The sequence below is a fragment of the Monopterus albus genome, unplaced genomic scaffold, assembly GCF_001952655.1.
Source record: "Monopterus albus unplaced genomic scaffold, M_albus_1.0 scaffold14.1, whole genome shotgun sequence".
NCBI classification, from domain to species: Eukaryota; Metazoa; Chordata; class Actinopteri; order Synbranchiformes; family Synbranchidae; genus Monopterus; species Monopterus albus.
In genome coordinates, this window is record NW_018127894.1 from 2,216,645 (window position 1) to 2,236,600 (window position 19,956).

Sequence of the window (19,956 nt, forward strand, 5' to 3'; positions counted from 1 at the left end):
ATTTATTTTATTTTTTTATTTTTTTTAGCATTTTTGTCAAAGCACATATTTAAATGTTAACTTTTTTTTTTTTTACTGGCAATTTTACAGCCATTAACTTGGTAGCAGGTAAAGAAAAAGCCAAAGAGAAAGTGTGTGTCTCTCTGTGTGTTTCTCTGCAGGCCACTACCAGAGGATGGAGATGTTGAGTCTTCATGTGGCCTCACTGACAATAGAACCAGTAAGTAGAATAAATACACAGCACCGTATATGATATTTACACTGTATCTAAAGTTTCTGAGCTGCCTGTGCAGATCCCCCCACCACTCTGAATGTGGGAGAGTCAGCGGGCCAGCGGAAACGTCGCACCCTGGTCGCCCCCGACATGAACCTGTCCCTGGATCAGAGCGAGGGGTCGGTGCTTTCTGACGACTTCTTAGAAACGCCCGATGACCTGGACATCAACATAGATGACATCGAGACCCCTGATGAGACCGACTCGCTGGAGTTGATCAACAATGGCAATGAGCTGGAGTGGGAAGGTCCGACAGAAGTTAAATCATATTGAAATTTTAAGATATTTAGATGTTTAGTACTGAGGAATGTGTGCATGTTTATTTTTTATGAAGTAATTCATATTACCTGCAGTGTCATTGTTTCAAGCCCCACATCAAGTCCCATACATTATCTCTGTTTGGCTGTCCTGCCACATATTCCTGCCAAGTTCAACAGAAATGAAAGATGAAAGCAAACACTGACTGCCTTGACAAATCCATTGCAATCAAGCCATAAAAGCAAGGCTGCTTTTCTTAAATCCCCAAATCAAAATGTTCTCTCTAGGGTATGTTGTTGTTTTTCATTTTTAAGGGCACGTTTCCAATACTGCCTTGTTTTCCATCTTTTAGTACAACTACAGTATACCATTGACAAAACTATACCATCAACTAGACCATCATCTCAAAAACTACCAGACTAACCAACTACTTACCTTTAACAGTCAACAGAACATACCACAAAAAGTGTTTTAATCTACCTCATGCTTATAATTCCATAAATGTTACGGTAGTTCCAGAGGAAAGTTAAACAATCTGACCAACAATTTATACTGTGTCACCTCACTTCCAGATGACACTCCTGTGGCCACTGCTAAGCGTCTCCCAGGTGAAAGCGAAGAAGAGAGAGACTCATCTGGTCGTCTGTGGCGCACAGTGATCATCGGCGACCAGGAGCAACGGATTGACATGCAAGTCATCAGACCATACCTGAAGGTGGTCACACATGGAGGTTAGTTAGACACAGTGTGCTTCTTGGATTTAATACTGGTAAGAGGCCCTGTGTTTCAGTAAGGCAACTCCAAAGACTGAGTCACCCACTTAATGCAGTTAACGCAAATTTTTAGAGAAATGTCAATATCATATTGCTGTCAATGCCAATACCACTGCACTAAGTGTGTGTCTCCTCTGTCAGGTTATTACGGAGAGGGTTTGAACGCCATCATTGTGTTTGCGGCCTGTTACCTTCCTGACAGCAGCTGTGATGACTACACATACATTATGGAGAACCTCTTCCTGTAAGATCCATTCTTATTTCTCTAGAGTCTCTTTTACAGAAGCAAACCTCATTATGGACCTTTTCACTATCAAATCATGTGACTGGGGAAAATGTTTCAATGGAATGTACATGTCAAGTCAAGTTTGATAAAATTACTGACATTAAATACTAGAAATAAAAGATAGATCAGTGTAACATTCATTTTGGCTGCAAGATTCAAGATTTTCATATCTGAATTGAATCCACTCTTAATCACAATTTGAACATATTTGGTATTTGATATAATGTTTTTAAACTTATATGTTTCTGCACAGCCTGAGTCTAATCTGAGCCCATTTATTCTGTCTTCAGGTACGTTGTGAGCAGCCTGGAGCTGCTGGTGGCAGAAGATTACATGATTGTTTACCTCAATGGAGCAACTCCTCGCAGGAGGATGCCCGGCATCAGCTGGCTGAAGAGATGCTACCAGATGATTGCCAGGAAGTAAGGCAGAAAATGTTCAAACAGTTTGGACATAGAATATAGTCAAGAATGATGATAATGATGTTGTCAGCACTAAGAATGAAGACTGTGTTGATAAAAGGGAATTTGTGATGAAAGTATTACTGATAGAAAGATGTAGTGAAGATACAGTATGTCTGAATGTTTCCGACAGACTGAGGAAGAATCTAAAGTGTCTCATCATTGCTCACCCAACATGGTTCATCCGGACAGTCCTCACCATCTCAAGACCTTTCATCAGGTGAGGATATGTTTGTGATCAATCAGTGAAAGAAACCAGTGGGTGTGAGAGCCCTTGTCTTCACATATCTAAGAAGCAGAAAGAAGACAGAAGATAAATTACAATGTCATGCCATAGTGCTATGGTTTGGCATACATTCACAAAACATAGAAGTATGACTGTTACATTATCACAGCTGTGTTCAACCCCCATGTCTTGATGACACTGATACAGATGCTTTCAGACAGTGTAATTTGTGACATGAAATGCGTGTTGTTTTATTTGATGTGGGGTTTTTTAGTTTTATTAATTAATTTATTCTTGTAGTGTGAAGTTCATGGATAAGATCCGTTATGTTCACACTCTGGAGGAGCTCAGCCAGATCATCCCCATGGAGCATGTGCAGATCCCTGAGTGTGTGCTGCAGTAAGTACTCTGGGCCACCAGGGGTCACCGTCAAGACACCATACAGCTCTATCGTATTACAGTATATTATGCATTACATGTTTACGATAATAAACCATGAAAAAATATTGCAGTACAGTGATCAAACATCATCTAAGCTAAACAGTGTTTATGAATAATTTGTTAGCAAACATATAAGTTGCTAGAAATGTATTGTTATCACAGGGCTTTAAAATATTTGGAGAGATGAACCAGTAGATGATGGAGAGGGTTCAGCACCCAGGTGGTTGGAATAGTCACTCTGTAGGTGCCTTTATTTTTTTGTGGGAAACAGCAGGTATCTGTAATCAGATACTAAAAACCATGAGAGCCAAGTCCAGTGTAATGTGCATGTCAAATCATGTTTACATGATACTAAAAACCATGAGAGCCAAGTCCAAGAACAATACAGAACACAGTAGACCAAGAGTTTCTAAAAAGCTATTTTACCACTTGTCCTAATACTGGTGATGAACATCAGTCATGGATTTCTGTTCTTTTTTTAAAGGTACAATGAAGAGAAAATAAGAACGCAAAGGGAAAGGTGAACAATAGCTTTTCATGTTATTTCATGTTAAGAGTTTTAATGCTCTTTATCCTGCCCATAAGCAGAATTATTCATATTTTTTTGTCTTACTAACAGACATGAGCAAGACCAGCAGCAGACCAGCTCAACATTGCCTAAAGAAAGGTGACCTCATTTTGCAACAGACTCAGTCCGGTGCCATTTAGTGATTTTATATATATAATGTTGGTCTACAACAGCTGACATAGAAAATGTTCAGAAATCTTTCCTTTATTTAAAACTGGTGGTGGCCGCTAGAAATCGAAGCCATTTTACTTATACAGTATACAGACAGTGCAACTGTAGGTATTTCAGTTATTTCATGTTGTCAATTAAGGCAAGGCAAATTTATTTATATAGCGCATCGTCATATGCAATTCAAATGGATAAAACATTAAAACGCATGCAAAATGCACACAGAAAAATTAAACAGTACAATGCATAAAATACAGTATATAGTTAAAACATCATATAAAATGTTAGATGTTACCTAAAAGCAACAAATGCATGACAGTACAAGTAGCAATATGCATGAGTAGATACCTAGTACTTTTAGTAGAGCTGTGGTAGACTGCTATTTTTTGCATCCTTTTGCTTCAGTCTTCCCAAGACTAACCCCTGAGCAGTTTACACCAGAGGCGGACACAGTTTCTTTCAGAAAATTTGAAACCTCAGTGTTTATACAGTCAGCTACCTGTTAGCGGCACAATGAAGTCAGTTAGTTATTGGGTAATGGAGGAAAAATAAAAGTATTTTGCAATATTTGATGGAATTAAGAAACAGTCATTAAAAGCAACACAAAAAAAACAGTCTTTACTTTAGTTTTAAAAGTGGCTACAGTTGGGGCAGATGTAAGTTGTAATGGAAGCTGTGGGCAACATAATGACTATATGCACTTTCACCTTGTTTATTTCAAACTCAATATAAAAACTTATTTGTGCATTTTACTTCTATTGAAACTGAGTGTGAACAACCACACGGATGTGTAGACGGGTGGCAAATGTTGGGCCACCGTGTGCTACCAGAAGAGCTTCTGTGTCTTCGTTTTGGCAACAGAGAGCGCAACCTAATATAGGTTAGATGACCAAGCAAAATATTTAGATGTACTTATGGCTTAACTCTAATCTGTCACTTCCAGGCCAAAGTCCATGATAGCAGAGGTTGGCCATGACATCTGACATTAAGGTAAGTGTTCTCATTGACTTAAGTACCTCTCCATTAACTTTATCCAGGCTGGTTTTTAATATCACCCCACTGCAACTAATCTTGCACATACGGGGAATGGTTCTCTTCTGCACACACATGCTTAAGTGAGCAAATGGGACAGTAAATCACAGGGAAGCTAGACAATCGCTTGCCTTAGTGTGGTGACACTGAACAAAGGTCCAAAAGGTCTGGTGTCTGGGGCACCAAGAAGTGTAAAGAAGTGTATGGACAATAAAAATTAAATGAAATCCAAAGCTGTAGAGTTGAACCCATCTGAAAGTTCAGCCTTAGAAGAAAGTGCACAACTCTTTCTTCAATTACAATCAATTATACAGTTTGACCTGATGATACACATTACACAGGACTCGTGTCCTTGAATGGAAATAAAAAGTAATTAAACAAATGGCCATGTGTTTCCTTCTGGTCTCTGAGACTGAGAGCACTGGACCAAAGGCTGAAATACAAAATATAATTCAATTCAATTCCATTCCATTTTTATTTGTATAAAGCCGAGTCACAACAAAAGTCATCTCAGGACACTTTACAAAGTAAGGTCTAGACCTTACTAATATTATTATTATTATTGTAATAGAGAAAAACCCCAACAAATCCCCCCTTGAGCAAGTACTGGGAGACTGCTGTGATGACTGTCAGTCATCATGTCCAGCTCATTTTCACATTTGCCAAGGAATGTTTCAGTTCTTTGAATTCAAACCGCGAGTCCAAAACTTGTTAGGTGATCCTCCAGTGCTACATTCCCTCTGTTGCACCACGTTACATAAAACACAGCTGCTCATCTCTTTAAGCCCGCCTGTTCGGAACTGATCGATTCTATTTTTAATGAGCTGTAAGGCCTGAGGTCTGGCAAATTGATCTGCACCGCACAGCCTGTCTTGAAACTGTGGGAAATACCCACCACAGCAGGTCATGGTGGGTTAGGGTGAGCAGGGTGGCTTATTTTTAGACACCCTACCTCCACCCCAAGGAGCTATCAGCAGGACAACTGGCTGACATCCCAGCAATGAACATGAGTGCAATCTCCTAAGCAAATACCATCGGAGGAAGCAGGAGAAAAATAAATAGGCAAACCTGATATGTGTCAAGCTGGATTTAGTTTAGATCTAGTGCATGCCTGCTGACACTCTGCCAAATTTAAGCAATATATAACAAATTTTATATTTGTGGAGATGTGCAAATGACAATTGGTATATTTCAGACTGTCAGGATAAAGGTGACAAACAATTAAACTTTCTGCATTTGCATTACAGAGCTTTTAACTGAAGAACCAGTGGGGAACAATCATTCATTGCATCGAGAGCCTTCATCATACGCTTGTTGCACATGATTAAATCCCTGCAGATCCATTAGGTGCAAGACAATCATATCTCAGAAACTTGCCTGCTTCTAACTAAAAGGTCATTTACACCAACAAGATACAGCTAAATCAGAAAGTATCGGCGCCCTGCATGTCAAGTTGAGCCTTATCTACAGCATGACTCAAACTATATAAACTAAAATTTATGGACTTGGATGAACTCTCAAGCATCTTCTGGCAGAGCTGGGAACATTGTGTACATACTTGTGTATATATATATTTTGATAAAGGTGTTTGCACAGATATTGAGTTATAATTTGCTTCCATGGCTGTTTACTGAAAAACAATGTGCAATGATATTGTTCTTTGTAGATTTACAATAGATATTACTGATGAGAGTGTGTTGCAGCTTTTGCTATGCAGGTGGCATTCTTGTTTATATCCTCCCGCTCTCAGTTACTCGTCTTTGTCCGTTTTGAAGCCATTCATCATCATGTTTTTAAAAGGTACTTTTACAAGACAGAAAGCATACATTGTTACAAATTAAATACATTTAAAGAAAGAATTTATTGCTAAAGTATTATGAAAATGTGCCATTTTATGTTTGTATAAAAATACATGAGTGAACAAAAAGTTTTTGATTTGTCACCTTGTCAATTCAACCTGTCTGAGACAAACACAGTGTGACCCATGTATATCTCTGCTTTTCTTTCTTTTTTTGCCTCTAATTCCAGTTCGGTTCAGAGTATTTTTGACAGTTTCTCATGACTTATTAAGGGGCATAATTTTTATTTATAAGTGTGCTGGCCAAGTCACTTGATGTTCATCATCTCGCAAAGAACATCAAGCGCTGCTCCTCATAGTGGCTATTTTGACTTATTACTCTTGAAGTGATCCCTCTTTATTTTTATATGCGAGGTTATTGTGTTCCCTGCACCACCAGGTATTAGGACGATATGTGCAGTAACTTATAATAACCTGTAACATCACTGCAATCTGTTAACCCCAAAGAGACTGTTGACTTCTGTATGTTCCTTGACATTTGTACCATTAAATTTTAAGATGATTATGCAAAATCAATATGTCCAATCATTTACTGATTTATCCATCAAAAAGAGAACTTAGTTAAATCTACAGTGTGTGACTTTTTAAAATATTTTTGTTGAAATATGCTCCAAAACGTGTCTTAATGTGGAGAGGTGCTGTCGCAGCCTCCTGTGACCCAGACTCAATGAGCAGCACTGGCAGCAGTGCAGAGATATTAGCTTCTGAAAGGCTTTCAGTGAGATTCACGTTTCTTAGCAATCAGAGATTTTCAGTTATTACCGCTGGGTCAAGAGGTGTTCATTCTCAAGAGTGTGGTGGAGCTTAGCAGATCAGTAGATAGTACTGTACATAGTAGAACACAGTGGAGCAGGGAGAGGGAGCGCTGGGCGGAGGAGAGTGGAGTGATTTGGAGCTACCTCAAGTTACATACTGTAGCTTTAAGTATTAAATCAAATTGCTTCTTACATGACTCAGCCTGTGATAAATGTCAGCATTTCAGCAAAAACACAGAAATTGAAACAGGTCTGTCTGTTGAACATGAGGTTATAACAAATTTAAACAAGAAAATATTATTGAAATGTTAAATACTGTCTGTGTACAAGAAAATTATGTGTAGTAAGTATTTCTTGATGAATTTTACAGTCAGTGGCTTCCTATTCTCATATCATCCAGAAATAGTTACATTTCTGTTTGTTTAAAGATTCAATAACTGCTTTAGATTATGTTGATTAGTTTTGGTGTAGAGTGCACCAGCCAACTTCTGGTCCTAAGCTTAGCTAATCGCCTCCTCACTCAAGATCTATACATCTAACAAACACAAGTGTGGTGCCAATTTTCTTATTGTTGTCTCTGCAGGTATATTTCACACTTTGTCTTTAAGCCTGGAAATGTAGATAGTTTGTGGGTTAGCCTCCAGTCATACTTTTGAAAAGTTTTAATCAGTTGAGTAAAGAATATTACTGACAAATTCTACCTGTGACAAAAAATAATAATAAAATAATTCACCACAATATTGGTCAAAAATAAATGTTTTTTAACATCTGACAGGAGAAAATATATGGTCACAACATGTTGAGCCACATGGTTTGGTGCCCTGTGTTCTGTTATTTTCCAGAATGCAACAGCTGACTACTGTACTACATCACATCCAGTACTTTGATATAAGAGTTGAACAAGTACTATCATCATATGGTGTCAGCACACATTCATTTTGCACTGAGATCACCATTTTGATGAAACACAAAGCCCTGGCGCAACATGCTCGATTAGCTTGGACTCAAAGTTCACTTCCTTCACTCCTTCACACCTACACTATACAGAGATAGGAATTTCTCGAAATATCGTACAAACAAAATAGCACAAGGTTAGACAACACCCGGGTTGAAAAGCACTGTGTTCAAAGAAATCGACCGGTTTTATGAGCCCTATAGTCATGGTTCAAGACACTGTGGTCACATGGATGGCTGCCATTTACTCCTGCTGGCTGCATGAGAGATATGTGTGACGCAGCAGCCTGACACACACCAGCCAACTAAATATAGCATGTCTGGTTTTCACCCAGCCAGAGCAGTTTAAGCATGGACAAATTTCCCTCTAAAAAGCCAAGCAATGATTTTTGTTTTTTTGTGTGTATGCTGTGATAGAGATGGTCCAGTAAGAGGATTTAAAACACCTTTTCTCTATTATGTTTTGTTGGCTGTGGGATTTGTTGTGCATTTGGTTGGCAGGCGTTCACTGACTCCTGACAACAGGTGGAATTTTTGTGATGTACTTTAATGTAAATGTAGGCTTCTGAGTTGGCCCCCTCTCATTGGTGCTGCCCGCTGTAAATTGGCAGTTCATTGGCTGGCTGAAAAGGGGATTGATTGGCTTGAGTGGCTGTGACGCTGTAGCTAAATCCTTTATATGCCTGGCAAGGAGATTGTCTATCAATGAAGTAGTAAAAGAGGGAACATCTGTGGCGGAGGAGGACAAGGTTATAGAAGTAGCCGTTGATAGACTGTTTGCTTTGGCTGGGTTCTCTTCTTTTATTTACTGAATTCCAAAGGTGACCAACACAGAATAAGCAGAAATGAAGTTCATCATTGGCATTGGAGGGTAAGTTTCATTCAACTGATTTACCTACCAGTCTGTTAATAAAAATTTGCAAAGGCTCATTTATGTGGCATAAAATTCCAGAGTGACCAACGGTGGGAAGACAACTTTGACAGACCGACTAGTGCGCACATTACCAAACTGTTGTGTTGTGCATCAGGATGACTTTTACAAGGTAGGTGAAATTAAAGTAATTGTTCTTTTGTGCATTGACAGTTAAATCCACTATGTTGACTTAACTATTTTTAATATAATAATGTTGAGCTTGTGCTTAATTTGCTATGGTAAATTTTGCCCTTGAGGATATTTATTCTCAGAAATAACCTTTCAGTCTGACCTACAGATGTCCTGTCATGGCAGTAGCCTAGTAATACCTCTGGCTGATTGTCTCCTGGACAGCCAATAAAAAGGGCCGAGCGTCCCCACTTAAAGTCAGTCTTTGTTCAATCACTTGGAAAATTCTGCAGCCAACTTTTTGAGTATTAATCTCATTTTGCTTAAAAGAAGCCAGAACACTGTATTTCTAACACAACCAGCCTTGCCGTGCTGCATTCAGGGTCACCAAAGAATGACTGACAACTCAACTAGTTTTTTTACATCACCTCATATCAGCTCTTTCTACCTCTGCAGAGAGACAGCGGGTGGGTCAACTAGGGCTGCACAGTCAAAACCACAATTTGACATAGTTATTAAAATGGTTTATAAGTTACATCCTTCCTCAAAGTGAGGCATCAACGAATATTACCACCCTCCTAACTCTGGGAAAAATATTTAAACCGCAACAACAACAAAAAGTCCCTGTACGCTACTTTTAGTGGAGATGAGTTCTTGACTTGCCCTGTCCAGGTGTGATCAGCTCCGACTGGTTACTAGGTTGCAGCAATGTTTGTTGATGACTGTTATTTCAGAAACCCGATCAAATAGAAGTCGGGGAGGACGGCTTTAGACAGTGGGATGGTAAGAATGGATTTCGCATAGGAAAACCATGCAGTAATGTACTTCTTCTTTCCTGCACATTTCTTCAGTTTGGTAACCAATCACCTATTCTGTGAATGCTGCAGACATTCACTAACCGTGACTAATGTATGTGAAAGCACATTGGTGGGGTAGTGTTGGTTGCATGTGTGGTAAAGGCTGCTTTTCTCTCCTCTCTCCTTGTTCTGTATCAGTGATCACAGCTCTGGACATGGAGGCTATGGTCAGCACTGTGAAAGGCTGGCAGGAAAACCCAGTCAAGTTTGCCCGCTCACATGGGGTCAGCCTGTCACCTGAAGCTGAGGACTCCGGCTCAGAGCAGAAGGGGGTTCATATTCTCATCGTGGAGGGGTTCCTCATCTACAACTACAAGTGGGTCACTCGGTTTCTTTTACACAGGCTCTAAAATTTAACATACTGACCTCTTGACCTCTAAAGCTCTTGACTAACATGACCTCTGGTTCTCCTCTGCAGGCCTCTTATTGACATCTATGACAAATGTGTCTACCTTTCCATTCCTTATGAGGAGTGCAAAAGAAGGAGAAGGTAACGAGCTCTCCGAGTGACTGTGACAGCTTCCACTTGTGTTGCAGTATAAACACAGTAATGTGACTTGATTGATTATGTTTCTGCAGTACAAGGACATACACAGTCCCTGACCCCCCTGGCCTGTTCGACGGCCATGTCTGGCCCATGTACTTGAAACACAGGAAAGAGATGGAGAACAACTGCAACAGCATAGGTATAGTAAGGCAACTTTTCACCTCTGAAACAAAATATCAGTGACCCTTCATGTGTCTCTTAAACCACATCCCCTCTCTCCTACTAAACAAACACTCCTGATTTGTCCTTCTCTGGACAGAATACCTTGACGGGACAACACCAAGGGATGATATCTACAACAAAGTGTATGAAAGCATCCAGAACACCCTGCTGCCAAAAGAGCATTATTGTTTCATTCAGTACTTTAACCTCTCCCTTTTTTCTGTCTCTCAACAGCAGGACGGGGACAACATCGGATTTGTGTATAGACTTGTAAATATCATTTTGAGCAAATGTGTAACACCAGTTCTGAACTTCTAGCCTGCTTTGTAAATAGTTAATCCTGTGACTTATTAAGAACTGACAGCAGAGGCACTGTGTTTTGTACGATCCTGTGTAACCTTTTCTAAAAGATAAGAAAGCTCTGGACCGTCCCATGTTTAACATGAGGGACAGATCTAAACTCATTCAAAGTAAAATGTCCACTGGATTTGTGTTTTGTGGTTTAAAGAAACAGCTGAATCCAACTTTGTTTCCTGTTTTTCTTTCTAACACACTTCACATTAAACCCATATTGTTCTCATAACGACTCTGTTCACAATCACAAACCTCAGGTTTAGGACGCAAACATTTATTTATAACATCGAGAATGACTGATAACAACCGGCTGCTCTCGAGTGAGTGTCCCTGTCCCTGTCAAGATTATTGTTATTAAAACCAGCTGACAAACTGTAATCAGTGTTTCCTCTCAAAGACAGCAGATAAACTATCACAGGTTACAGGATAAAAAAAAAGGAGATTAAATTGAATTGTTATACTGATGAACAACTATGAAAATAATGTTTGAGCATTTCTAACTGTATAGAAATGTAAAACAATCAGGAACTTTTTTGTACTGAGTCAAGACACTCTGAAGAAGCCAAGTGTGCCAGTTATAAATAGGTTGTGAAAGGAAGGTTTGCAAAGTTATGAGGAGCACAGTGTGCACCACAAAAGCACTTATAGAAAGTAATTATGTGATACTTCTTTAAACAGTACTGGGGAAATATCTTTTTCAACACACCCATTAACATTAGATTTATTTTTCTTCCTACTGACTATGCTTTCCTATAGCTATGTGGATTTGTATTTCTTTTCTGTTACTGTTATAGTGGTGGAAGACATTTCAGTCTTTTTTGTTTGTGTAAAAGTACCATTGCAACAAAAGCCCTGCCTTCAAAGTAAAAGTACACAGTTATCAGCAAAATGTACTTAAAGTATTAAAAAACAAATTGTTTCTGCAGAAAAATGACCCTTATGACTCACATATGAATGATTAATACATTATTTAATACTGATGCAGCATTGCATACGCAGCATTTGATTCCTCTTAACTCTCAACCCGCTGTAGAGCTCAGGCCCCTACACGTGGTCACAAGGTAATTCTCTTTCTTTGGTGGAACAACTAACAACTCACAGACATTTGAAATGTGTCAAGGAAACTACACACTGCGTTTTTTGTAAAGCCTCACAAGCCAAAAGGGCTGTAAACTACTGGTTTGTTCTTTATCAGTGTATTATATTTTACAAGTTTATATGTTTTTACATAAGATTTTAATTTGGAAAGACAAGAATCTGTAATAACAATCAAATAAGTGTGGTGAAGTAAAACATACAATATTTCCCTTTGAAATGTAACAGAAGTAGCATAAATTGGAACCAGCATATGAAAACTGTGAATGGATGCAGTTACTTTACAACACTGAGCTTAAACAAGACATGGCGAGAGACTTCCTGGTACTTTTGACTGATTACTGTCTCTCCAAAAGATCAAATGTCCTTTCAAAAGTCACCCACGTTGCTCAGCACTCAGCTAATGCTACCTACACAGAGATTTGATTTGATTTGATTTGATTTGATTTATTCTTTCAAGCATGTAAAAACAGTTGATATGACAACACACATAATTTTACACATAATCCAATATCAATTTGCTTATACCTAGTACATGCTTGAATGGAGTAGGAAGAAGTCAGACTTATCCAGTCCTACCCCATGACATCATCTTACCATCATTGGTTTGCAAGCAGTAAATAATTCTCTTCTACACCACACAAGTATTATACTAAAAAATTATAACAGTGTTAACATTCTTACATAATTACATCCTTAAATAATTATCTTCTACACCACACAAGTAATATACTAAAGAATTATTACAAAGTGTTAACATTCATACACCACACCCACAATGTTCCATCTGGTTAATCATTAAACCTGTTCTTGCATATATCTTGATTGACACATACCTTTATATTTATGTTTAAACTCATCAATTCTATTACTATTTTTTATGTCTACATTTAAATTATTCCATAGTTTTACACCACTTATGGAAATACAGAATCTTTTTTTGGTTGTACGTATAACATGAATTTTTAAATTTAACTGACCCCTTAAATTGTATCCCCCTTCCCTTTCATTAAATAGTTTTTGAATTCCACCAGGTAATAAATTGTTCCTGGGAATGAGATGAGGGAAAACAACTCACTATTTTAATATTAAAAACCCAATGAATTGCTGTTTATGGAGTGTTATGTGCGCTGCCTGCAGCTGACTAACAGGATCACTTATGAAGGGTAAATCAAATGACTTGTGTCTGACCAGCAGTGATGACTCAGATATCAAAGGATTTATAAATATGAGTCTACAGAATCAAGGCTACACCGTCCATCTTACTGGCTTTTTGTGAATCTCTGCTTGTTAAATCCCTTCACACTGTACAGCTCTCTGAGAAAAGACTGAGCAGCTCAGTCTCGGCACCTGGCAGACCTCATAGGGTGTGCCGGGGTCTTGTGATGCGTTTCTGGGAGTTTTTACATGCCAACACTTGGCTTGGAAAGAGAGTAGCAGGTCTGTCAGTTTATATTTAAGTGCTTTGGTGGCAGGGGAATATATTTAACGAGTGTGCAGACGGTTACTGATTGCTACACACCCACTTGATGCTCCAGCCTGGTCTGACTCAGGGGTCAACCCCCACACGCCACCGCCGGGTGGGTAAGGTGATGGTATGTGCTCCAACGTCACCCACCGCCATGGTAACCCCCACAGTTATAGCTGGGGCATCCATATTTGGGTAGAAAGGCAGGGACACAGGAGGTGAGCGGCTGTCACAAGTTGCACATAGCTCCCTCGTGGGAGTGAGTGAGGACCCCTGAGGCATGTGAACAGTTGTGGTGATGCCACTGAGTGACAGGATTATTTATGGCTGCCCCACTGAGACAAACATATGTGAACAAATGAATTCATTTTGTTGTAATACTTTACTTTTGGCAGTATTTAAAGTGTTAATACACACTTTATAAAAATGTAGTTCACAGCTACAGACTGTTGCTACTGACATTAGACATTGTGTATGTGTGTTGCAATTTGAGTTAAGGGTCAGCTGATTAGAAGTCCTTTTCAGCCTATTTCAATAAATCACATATTAAGTGCTATCAAGACAAATTTGTCACGTGAAGATATGTGTTGCTCAAGGCTGAAATGTGAGCAGAGCTGACTGTGATTACTCTGGCAGAGGTTAATCAAAGATTAGCAAAATATGAGTCACAAGAAACCTGATGGTCTGCGCTCCTGCAGTTGTCACATGACCTATCAGACATTTCTATTTTAATTCAGGTTACACTGCAAAATCAATGTAGTTTTATTCAGGAATTCACAATTTTTGCTTTCAGGAGGAACTAAATATCCATAAATTAGATATCTACCCATAGCAGAGGTCAGTCATTTTCATTTTTTTTGTCAAGCAGTCTTTCAGTGTCTCACCTGTATTGTCTCCCCATGAGCTGTGGTAAACCCTCTGGATTTATCATTTTACTCCTCAGATTGGCAGTGTGAGGCCTCAGGGGAAGACAACAGGTATATTCCTTGTGGGGAAGTTTTCTTGTGGTAAAACCATTTTAAGACCATCATCTTCGTTAAATCTCACAAGAAGCAAAGCCTGGATACCTAGATTCATGAGATAAGATATATTCAAAGCGTAAAAGAATTAGTCTTTTGCACGGGGACAGATCTGCTGCTGCTGCTGCTGCCGCTGCTGGTGCTGCTGCTGCTGTAGATGCACCATGAAAACAACCAGAAACTTTATTTTATTTCCAAGCACTTTACAGTAAAGATTAGTTTTTGTGGCAACATTTGTTGTGATTTGTTTACTTCCAGGTCAGACACACAAGAAAGACTCAATTCAACGTTCATACTTACTTGGCTAAATTTTGTGGGTTATATGTCCTGCTCGGGAAGTCTTGTGCCAAACCTGTGCAGAGGATCTGTGGCTCTTATAAATCTGGTCTGCAGCAGAGAGCAGAGCAGGGCAGGGCTGGAATGTGGACCGGGGGAGGGTTTCTGTAGCCACGAATAGAAACGCACGCAGACTCTCCATCCTTATGCCGTATTTGGCAGAGAAAATACACACCGTGATAGTCGATCGGAGAGGTGACAAGTTCTGAGCTCTGCTTCAGTACTCTGTAGCAAACTCAGTGTGTGTACCTTATCGTACTAATGAGCCAGATCACAGTCATATTAATGATTTTAATTATTAATTTCTGTTTATATCTAAACCCAAGCCACTAAGAAATATGCACCAGGCTGCACATTATCACTTTCTGTGCTCAGTAATCATTCGTGATGCCTGCTTCATCCAGTGGTAGAAAGTAACTAAGTATATTTTTTTGTCAAGTACTGCACTGTACTTATTGTTTTGAAGTACCTGTACTGTGTTTGTTCTTCACTTATTTATAGTAGTTTTCTATTCATTTAGTTCTTGATTATACTTTTTTCTTTATTTTTTTACATGTTGAGTGTATTGTTTAAATTATTATTTGACCTGCTTCTGTGTATGCCAACAAATTAGCCTCACTTTTACTTGAGTATATCTTTTTTTTAACTACCTTATACTTCTATGCCACTACATTTCAGAGGCAAATATTTTACCTTTTGCTCCACTATATTTATCTGGCAACTATTAATAAGTTTGCAGGATAAATTATGTTGTATTGTTCAGTTCAAACTCATTTTCACAGGTAAATCAGTCCTTAAAGTCTTACTTTATTTTATACAATGAAAAAAAAATCTGATAATGCACAAAGAATGGTCCAACCTCCTCTTCAGTGCAAATCCAAAGTATTGTCATAGATTACTTTTTCTGGTGCCTAAACCTGCCTTGTTCTTTCTTGTTTCAAACGGTAAACACATCAAAACATTAAAGTGATTTCAAATCAAAATGTTCAATACATCCCTGACAGATTTCTTCCAACACTGTACAGTAATCATTTCACTGCTGCTCACAGCCCATTTCATGCCAAAACATTCTCATAGGCACCGTTTTACGCATATTTTCAGTAAGAACATCAGCTAAAAGAAATTCCAAAAATGAACGAGCTTGTGAGGAAGATCACAGTGTTAAGTCACCTGTTCACATCTCTAAACTAGTGTTGATAACCACAGGATGTGAGTCACGTTTGTTTGTTTGTTTGTTTGTTTTATTGTAAGTTGTAGGCTACGCTCATTGAGTCACGTAAAGACTGTAGACGACGCTTTTGGCACGTAACACGTAACAGATTGGTTAAACTTTGAAGCCGAGCTGCGACTTTACAAACCTCGTTATGGTGCTAATAAAGTCTTAATTAACGATGGAGTGTGTGTTTCTTGAGTGTGTGTTTCTTTTGTTTTAAAGGGGTGGGAGAGAGTGTGTCGGTCAGTGGCTGGATGAAAGCTGATGTGCAAAGTGACTGAAAAATGAATGAAAACACTGGAGGTGAATCACCAACAGCCACTCTGAAAGAATATCACGAATAAATCAACCAATTAAATAACTGAAGAAGATCAGTGTAGTTTAAAAATTTAATTGGCAGCTACTGGAACTTGGAAGAAATGTACTATTAAATTTAAAATACGTATATTATATTATAATAAAAAAGATCCAGTCAGAAAAAAACAGGAATGAAGTGAAAGTACCAGCCAACAATTAAGGTAAATTATTCTTTTTTTAAAGACATAAGAATAAAAGGCTAGGTTACGAATTACAGAAACAAAACAACATTATATAATAATACAATCATAAAAATACATAAAAGGTCTGAAGGTCGCAGGTCCAGTTTTACTGCTTCTTAAATGCTTTTTAAAATGAAAGGAAATCGTTGTTTGATTATATTGTTGAGTTTCCTATTAAAACATATTAAAACAATACTTAACCTTAGTTAATTTGTTCTTGTCTTGTGCAGCCAAAAAAATAAATAAGTTAATACTGTAATAGCATTTTTATGGACCTGAAGTTTTAAATCCTCTCTGGAGTGATGCCAAGTGATAAAGGCTCCTTGTGAGTAGCAGTGGCTGCACGATGGTAACACACAGGTGCAGGCTGCCGCCTTTTGGTGGAGGTCTAGTCCTGCATGAGGCCGTGGTGCAGCTTTTCCATAACCTACCTGTTGTCAACTAATCATCCCAGGCTCTGGAATGACGTAGAAATAAGCTAAATAATTATATTATTCAGGTTTTCTAATGGCAGGTATTTACAGCAACAACTCTCATTAAGAGTGTTCTTCCGTATTGTTTATGCGTCAATGGAAATCTGATAAGAAAGTACAATTTAAAACTAACTTTGATTTACAAGTGACTTTTTTTCTACTGGGTGGACTGGTCCTTGAAAGTAACCACTTTGAACGGTTATATTTAGATGACTTCAGTTAACACCTGTGCGTAATGTTTACTCGGCAAACCTCCTTGTGGAAATCTCGTGTAACAGAACTAAACCACTGCAAGGTATGGGTTAAATGTTCTTGATAGAAAGTTTGACTTTCCGGGCAGAATTCGTTAAATGAAACGAAAAAAAAAACGTTTCGGCCCTCCTCTCAGTCCTCCTGAGAACTGATATGTTGTTCTGTGTGAGAACTAAAACTGAGTGCGCACTCCTCCTTTTCATCCATTTCTCACAAAGCATTTGTGGGCGCAATTCGTGTCATAAATTAATGTTTGATTGGCTTACAAGAGCTATTTAACTTTTTCTGTTTTACTGCCATGGCAAAATGGTCACTTTTATTTTTATACTTCTTCCAAGGACTATTTCCTTTCATCTTTGGGCAGCAACAGCAGCGCACGGCTGGCCCCTGGCGACACCGAATTCAGTGGGAGAGCAACGGGCAGGTTTATAGTCTAATGAGTACTGGGTCAGAGTACCAGGCTGCAGCTCGGTCAAGAAGCCAGTCGAGGGTTTATTTGAGCAGCAGGGGAGATGGCACCAGGACTCATGTGCATAGCGAAGCGATGCATGTAAGAACCGGACAAGGTGAGTCTAGACACTTTAGAAGTGGTCAAGGTGTAGAGCGAGGATCTTTTACACCTGAACACGATGGTAGACAGTTTGTTTCTGTTAACGCTCGTGCGTTAGGGTCCAGACCGCCGCCCCAGCACTCACATGGAGCTAGAGCTGCAGGTTTTCCAGGCGCACGACGCTTTAACCCTGAACCCACCAACAGCATCAACGCCTCTGCGCCGGGAAGTCTGACAGATCTCTCAGGCAGCAGAGGAGGTGTCAGCGTGGCTACTACTGCACTACACACCAGAGAAGGAGAACCGGGGCCCGGTGCGCAATACCAAACGTTACAGGCAAGAGCTGTCTCCAGAGAGCCAGCACGGACAGATTACTCCACATCTCGAAATCCCAGAATTTTGGAGAGAGACTCTGGCTCCCTTGCTCCATCACCCGTTCTTACGGAGGATGTTTCAAATTACGCAGCTACGAATGGAGATGACATGGTTAACGACGACCCTGGAAACCCGTTAAAAAACCACGTCTTCTACAACTTGTATCCCACAAGACCGAGGTCAGTAGCGCGCCGCCCGCCTGGCACAGGTTATGGAACAAGATATTTCCAAAATGGTGAGTTAATAGTCCTAATAATATGGAATGAGCTCTGCCTTCTTAAGATTGGTAAAATGGCACCATTAAGATCTCATAATTATAAAAACAAACAAAAACAAAACAACTGAATTGTCCCTTTAATCTCCTCTTGCAGGACTGCCAGACCTTGTGCCAGACCCATATGCCATCCAAGCAGGTGCTTATATCCAGCGCATGCAGATGTATGCACTCCGGTGTGCAGCTGAAGAGAACTGTCTGGCCAGGTAGTCTGTGGTGCCATTTCTTCAGTACACACACAGAAACACATAGACACAGAGGCAGACAGACACACACACACACTTCCTTTGTTTTATTGCTTGTTGAAAGTTAAATGTACCAGTCTGAGGACATGGTTTTGTTGTTTTGGTGTTAAATTATCTCAGTACCAGAAGTGGAAAGTAACTAAATACATTTACTCAGGTACAATTTTGAGATATTTACTTCATACTTTGATTTTTATTATGGTGCAGTGATTCTCCAACATGCCACCAACTGCCAAGACATAAATGTTCTGGGTTGGTCTTCCCAAAAGCAAACCCTTTGCGCTCTGTTACTTTTAAGAAAACTAGCCCCAGGAGCTCAGCCAGTAGCACTGTCCAACACTGCTTATATTCATTTCCCCCTGTGATCCATCCAAGGTCAGCTGATGGACCCGCCGTGCGAGACATTGACTTCAGAGTCCTCCTGCGGTTCCCCCAGAAAGTGAAGAACCAAGGCACCACCGACTTCCTCCCTGTCAAGCCGAGACATCAGTGGGACTGGCACAGCTGCCACCAGTGAGTTTAGACAGGCTGACACAAAATAACAAGATCTTACATCATTCAAATTGTTGTTATTAGCAGCTGGTTCAGCTCAGATCTTATATAACAGGCATCACACCCTCAAAATGTATTCAAGACAATAAAGCTGTGGTCTTAAAAGCATTCATGGACTTTGGCATAAGAATATTCTGTTCTATTCAATCTACTCTTCACCTTCAGACACTACCACAGCATGGACGCTTTCAGTAGCTATGACCTGCTGGATGTCATCACTGGACGTAAAGTGGCCGAGGGACACAAGGCCAGTTTCTGCCTTGAAGACACAAGCTGCGACCCTGGATTCAGACGGCGCTATGCTTGTACATCTCATACCCAGGTAACATACAGTTATTGGTGAGCAAAGTCAAGTAAGGTCAGACCAGTTAAGTTATGCCACCGAGCTGAAGATCTGTTTCGAATGAGAAACTTGTGTTTAACCGAGGAAACAAACATTTTCATTCACACAAAAGCACAGTCACAAACAGCATCAGAAACAAGGTTCAAATAACCGAGAGGGATGATGAAATACTTGTGTTTTCATCTCATTTGTAGTTTCTGGTCCTC

The 19,956-nt window shown here is 39.5% G+C and overlaps 3 protein-coding genes across 9 annotated transcripts in view; all 3 read left to right on the forward strand.

The window, feature by feature from the left end:
* Positions 1 to 6,852, forward strand: part of LOC109955460 (caytaxin-like) — a 10,905-nt gene extending 4,053 nt beyond the window's left edge. For all 6 annotated transcript variants that reach the window (XM_020591635.1, XM_020591637.1, XM_020591638.1 and 3 more), the window contains 11 exons: positions 162 to 220; positions 294 to 521; positions 1,105 to 1,263; positions 1,447 to 1,549; positions 1,882 to 2,013; positions 2,186 to 2,272; positions 2,579 to 2,677; positions 3,204 to 3,239; positions 3,339 to 3,386; positions 4,399 to 4,445; positions 5,735 to 6,852. In XM_020591635.1, the coding sequence (XP_020447291.1) occupies positions 162 to 220; positions 294 to 521; positions 1,105 to 1,263; positions 1,447 to 1,549; positions 1,882 to 2,013; positions 2,186 to 2,272; positions 2,579 to 2,677; positions 3,204 to 3,239; positions 3,339 to 3,386; positions 4,399 to 4,438 (991 nt within the window). In that variant the 3' untranslated portion in view covers positions 4,439 to 4,445; positions 5,735 to 6,852. The remainder of the gene's footprint in view (positions 1 to 161; positions 221 to 293; positions 522 to 1,104; positions 1,264 to 1,446; positions 1,550 to 1,881; positions 2,014 to 2,185; positions 2,273 to 2,578; positions 2,678 to 3,203; positions 3,240 to 3,338; positions 3,387 to 4,398; positions 4,446 to 5,734) is intronic.
* Positions 6,853 to 8,557: 1,705 nt separating this feature from the next.
* On the forward strand, positions 8,558 to 10,980 carry LOC109955409 (nicotinamide riboside kinase 2-like). The gene is made up of 7 exons (XM_020591549.1): positions 8,558 to 8,925; positions 9,007 to 9,097; positions 9,831 to 9,879; positions 10,092 to 10,269; positions 10,372 to 10,443; positions 10,533 to 10,639; positions 10,760 to 10,980. The coding sequence occupies exons 1-7, from the start codon at positions 8,900 to 8,902 to the stop codon at positions 10,978 to 10,980; spliced, it is 744 nt and encodes a 247-aa protein (XP_020447205.1). The 5' UTR covers positions 8,558 to 8,899.
* A 6,631-nt stretch (positions 10,981 to 17,611) lies between these two features.
* LOC109955438 (protein-lysine 6-oxidase-like) overlaps positions 17,612 to 19,956 on the forward strand; it is a 4,532-nt gene continuing 2,187 nt past the window's right edge. The window contains exons 1-5 of one of the 2 annotated variants that reach the window (XM_020591601.1): positions 17,612 to 17,977; positions 18,080 to 18,571; positions 18,708 to 18,816; positions 19,231 to 19,368; positions 19,573 to 19,729. In XM_020591601.1, coding sequence (XP_020447257.1) covers positions 17,710 to 17,977; positions 18,080 to 18,571; positions 18,708 to 18,816; positions 19,231 to 19,368; positions 19,573 to 19,729 — 1,164 coding nt within the window. In that variant the 5' untranslated portion in view covers positions 17,612 to 17,709. Of the gene's footprint in view, positions 18,572 to 18,707; positions 18,817 to 19,230; positions 19,369 to 19,572; positions 19,730 to 19,956 lie in introns of both variants that reach the window. The other variant, XM_020591600.1, reaches the window with a different exon arrangement.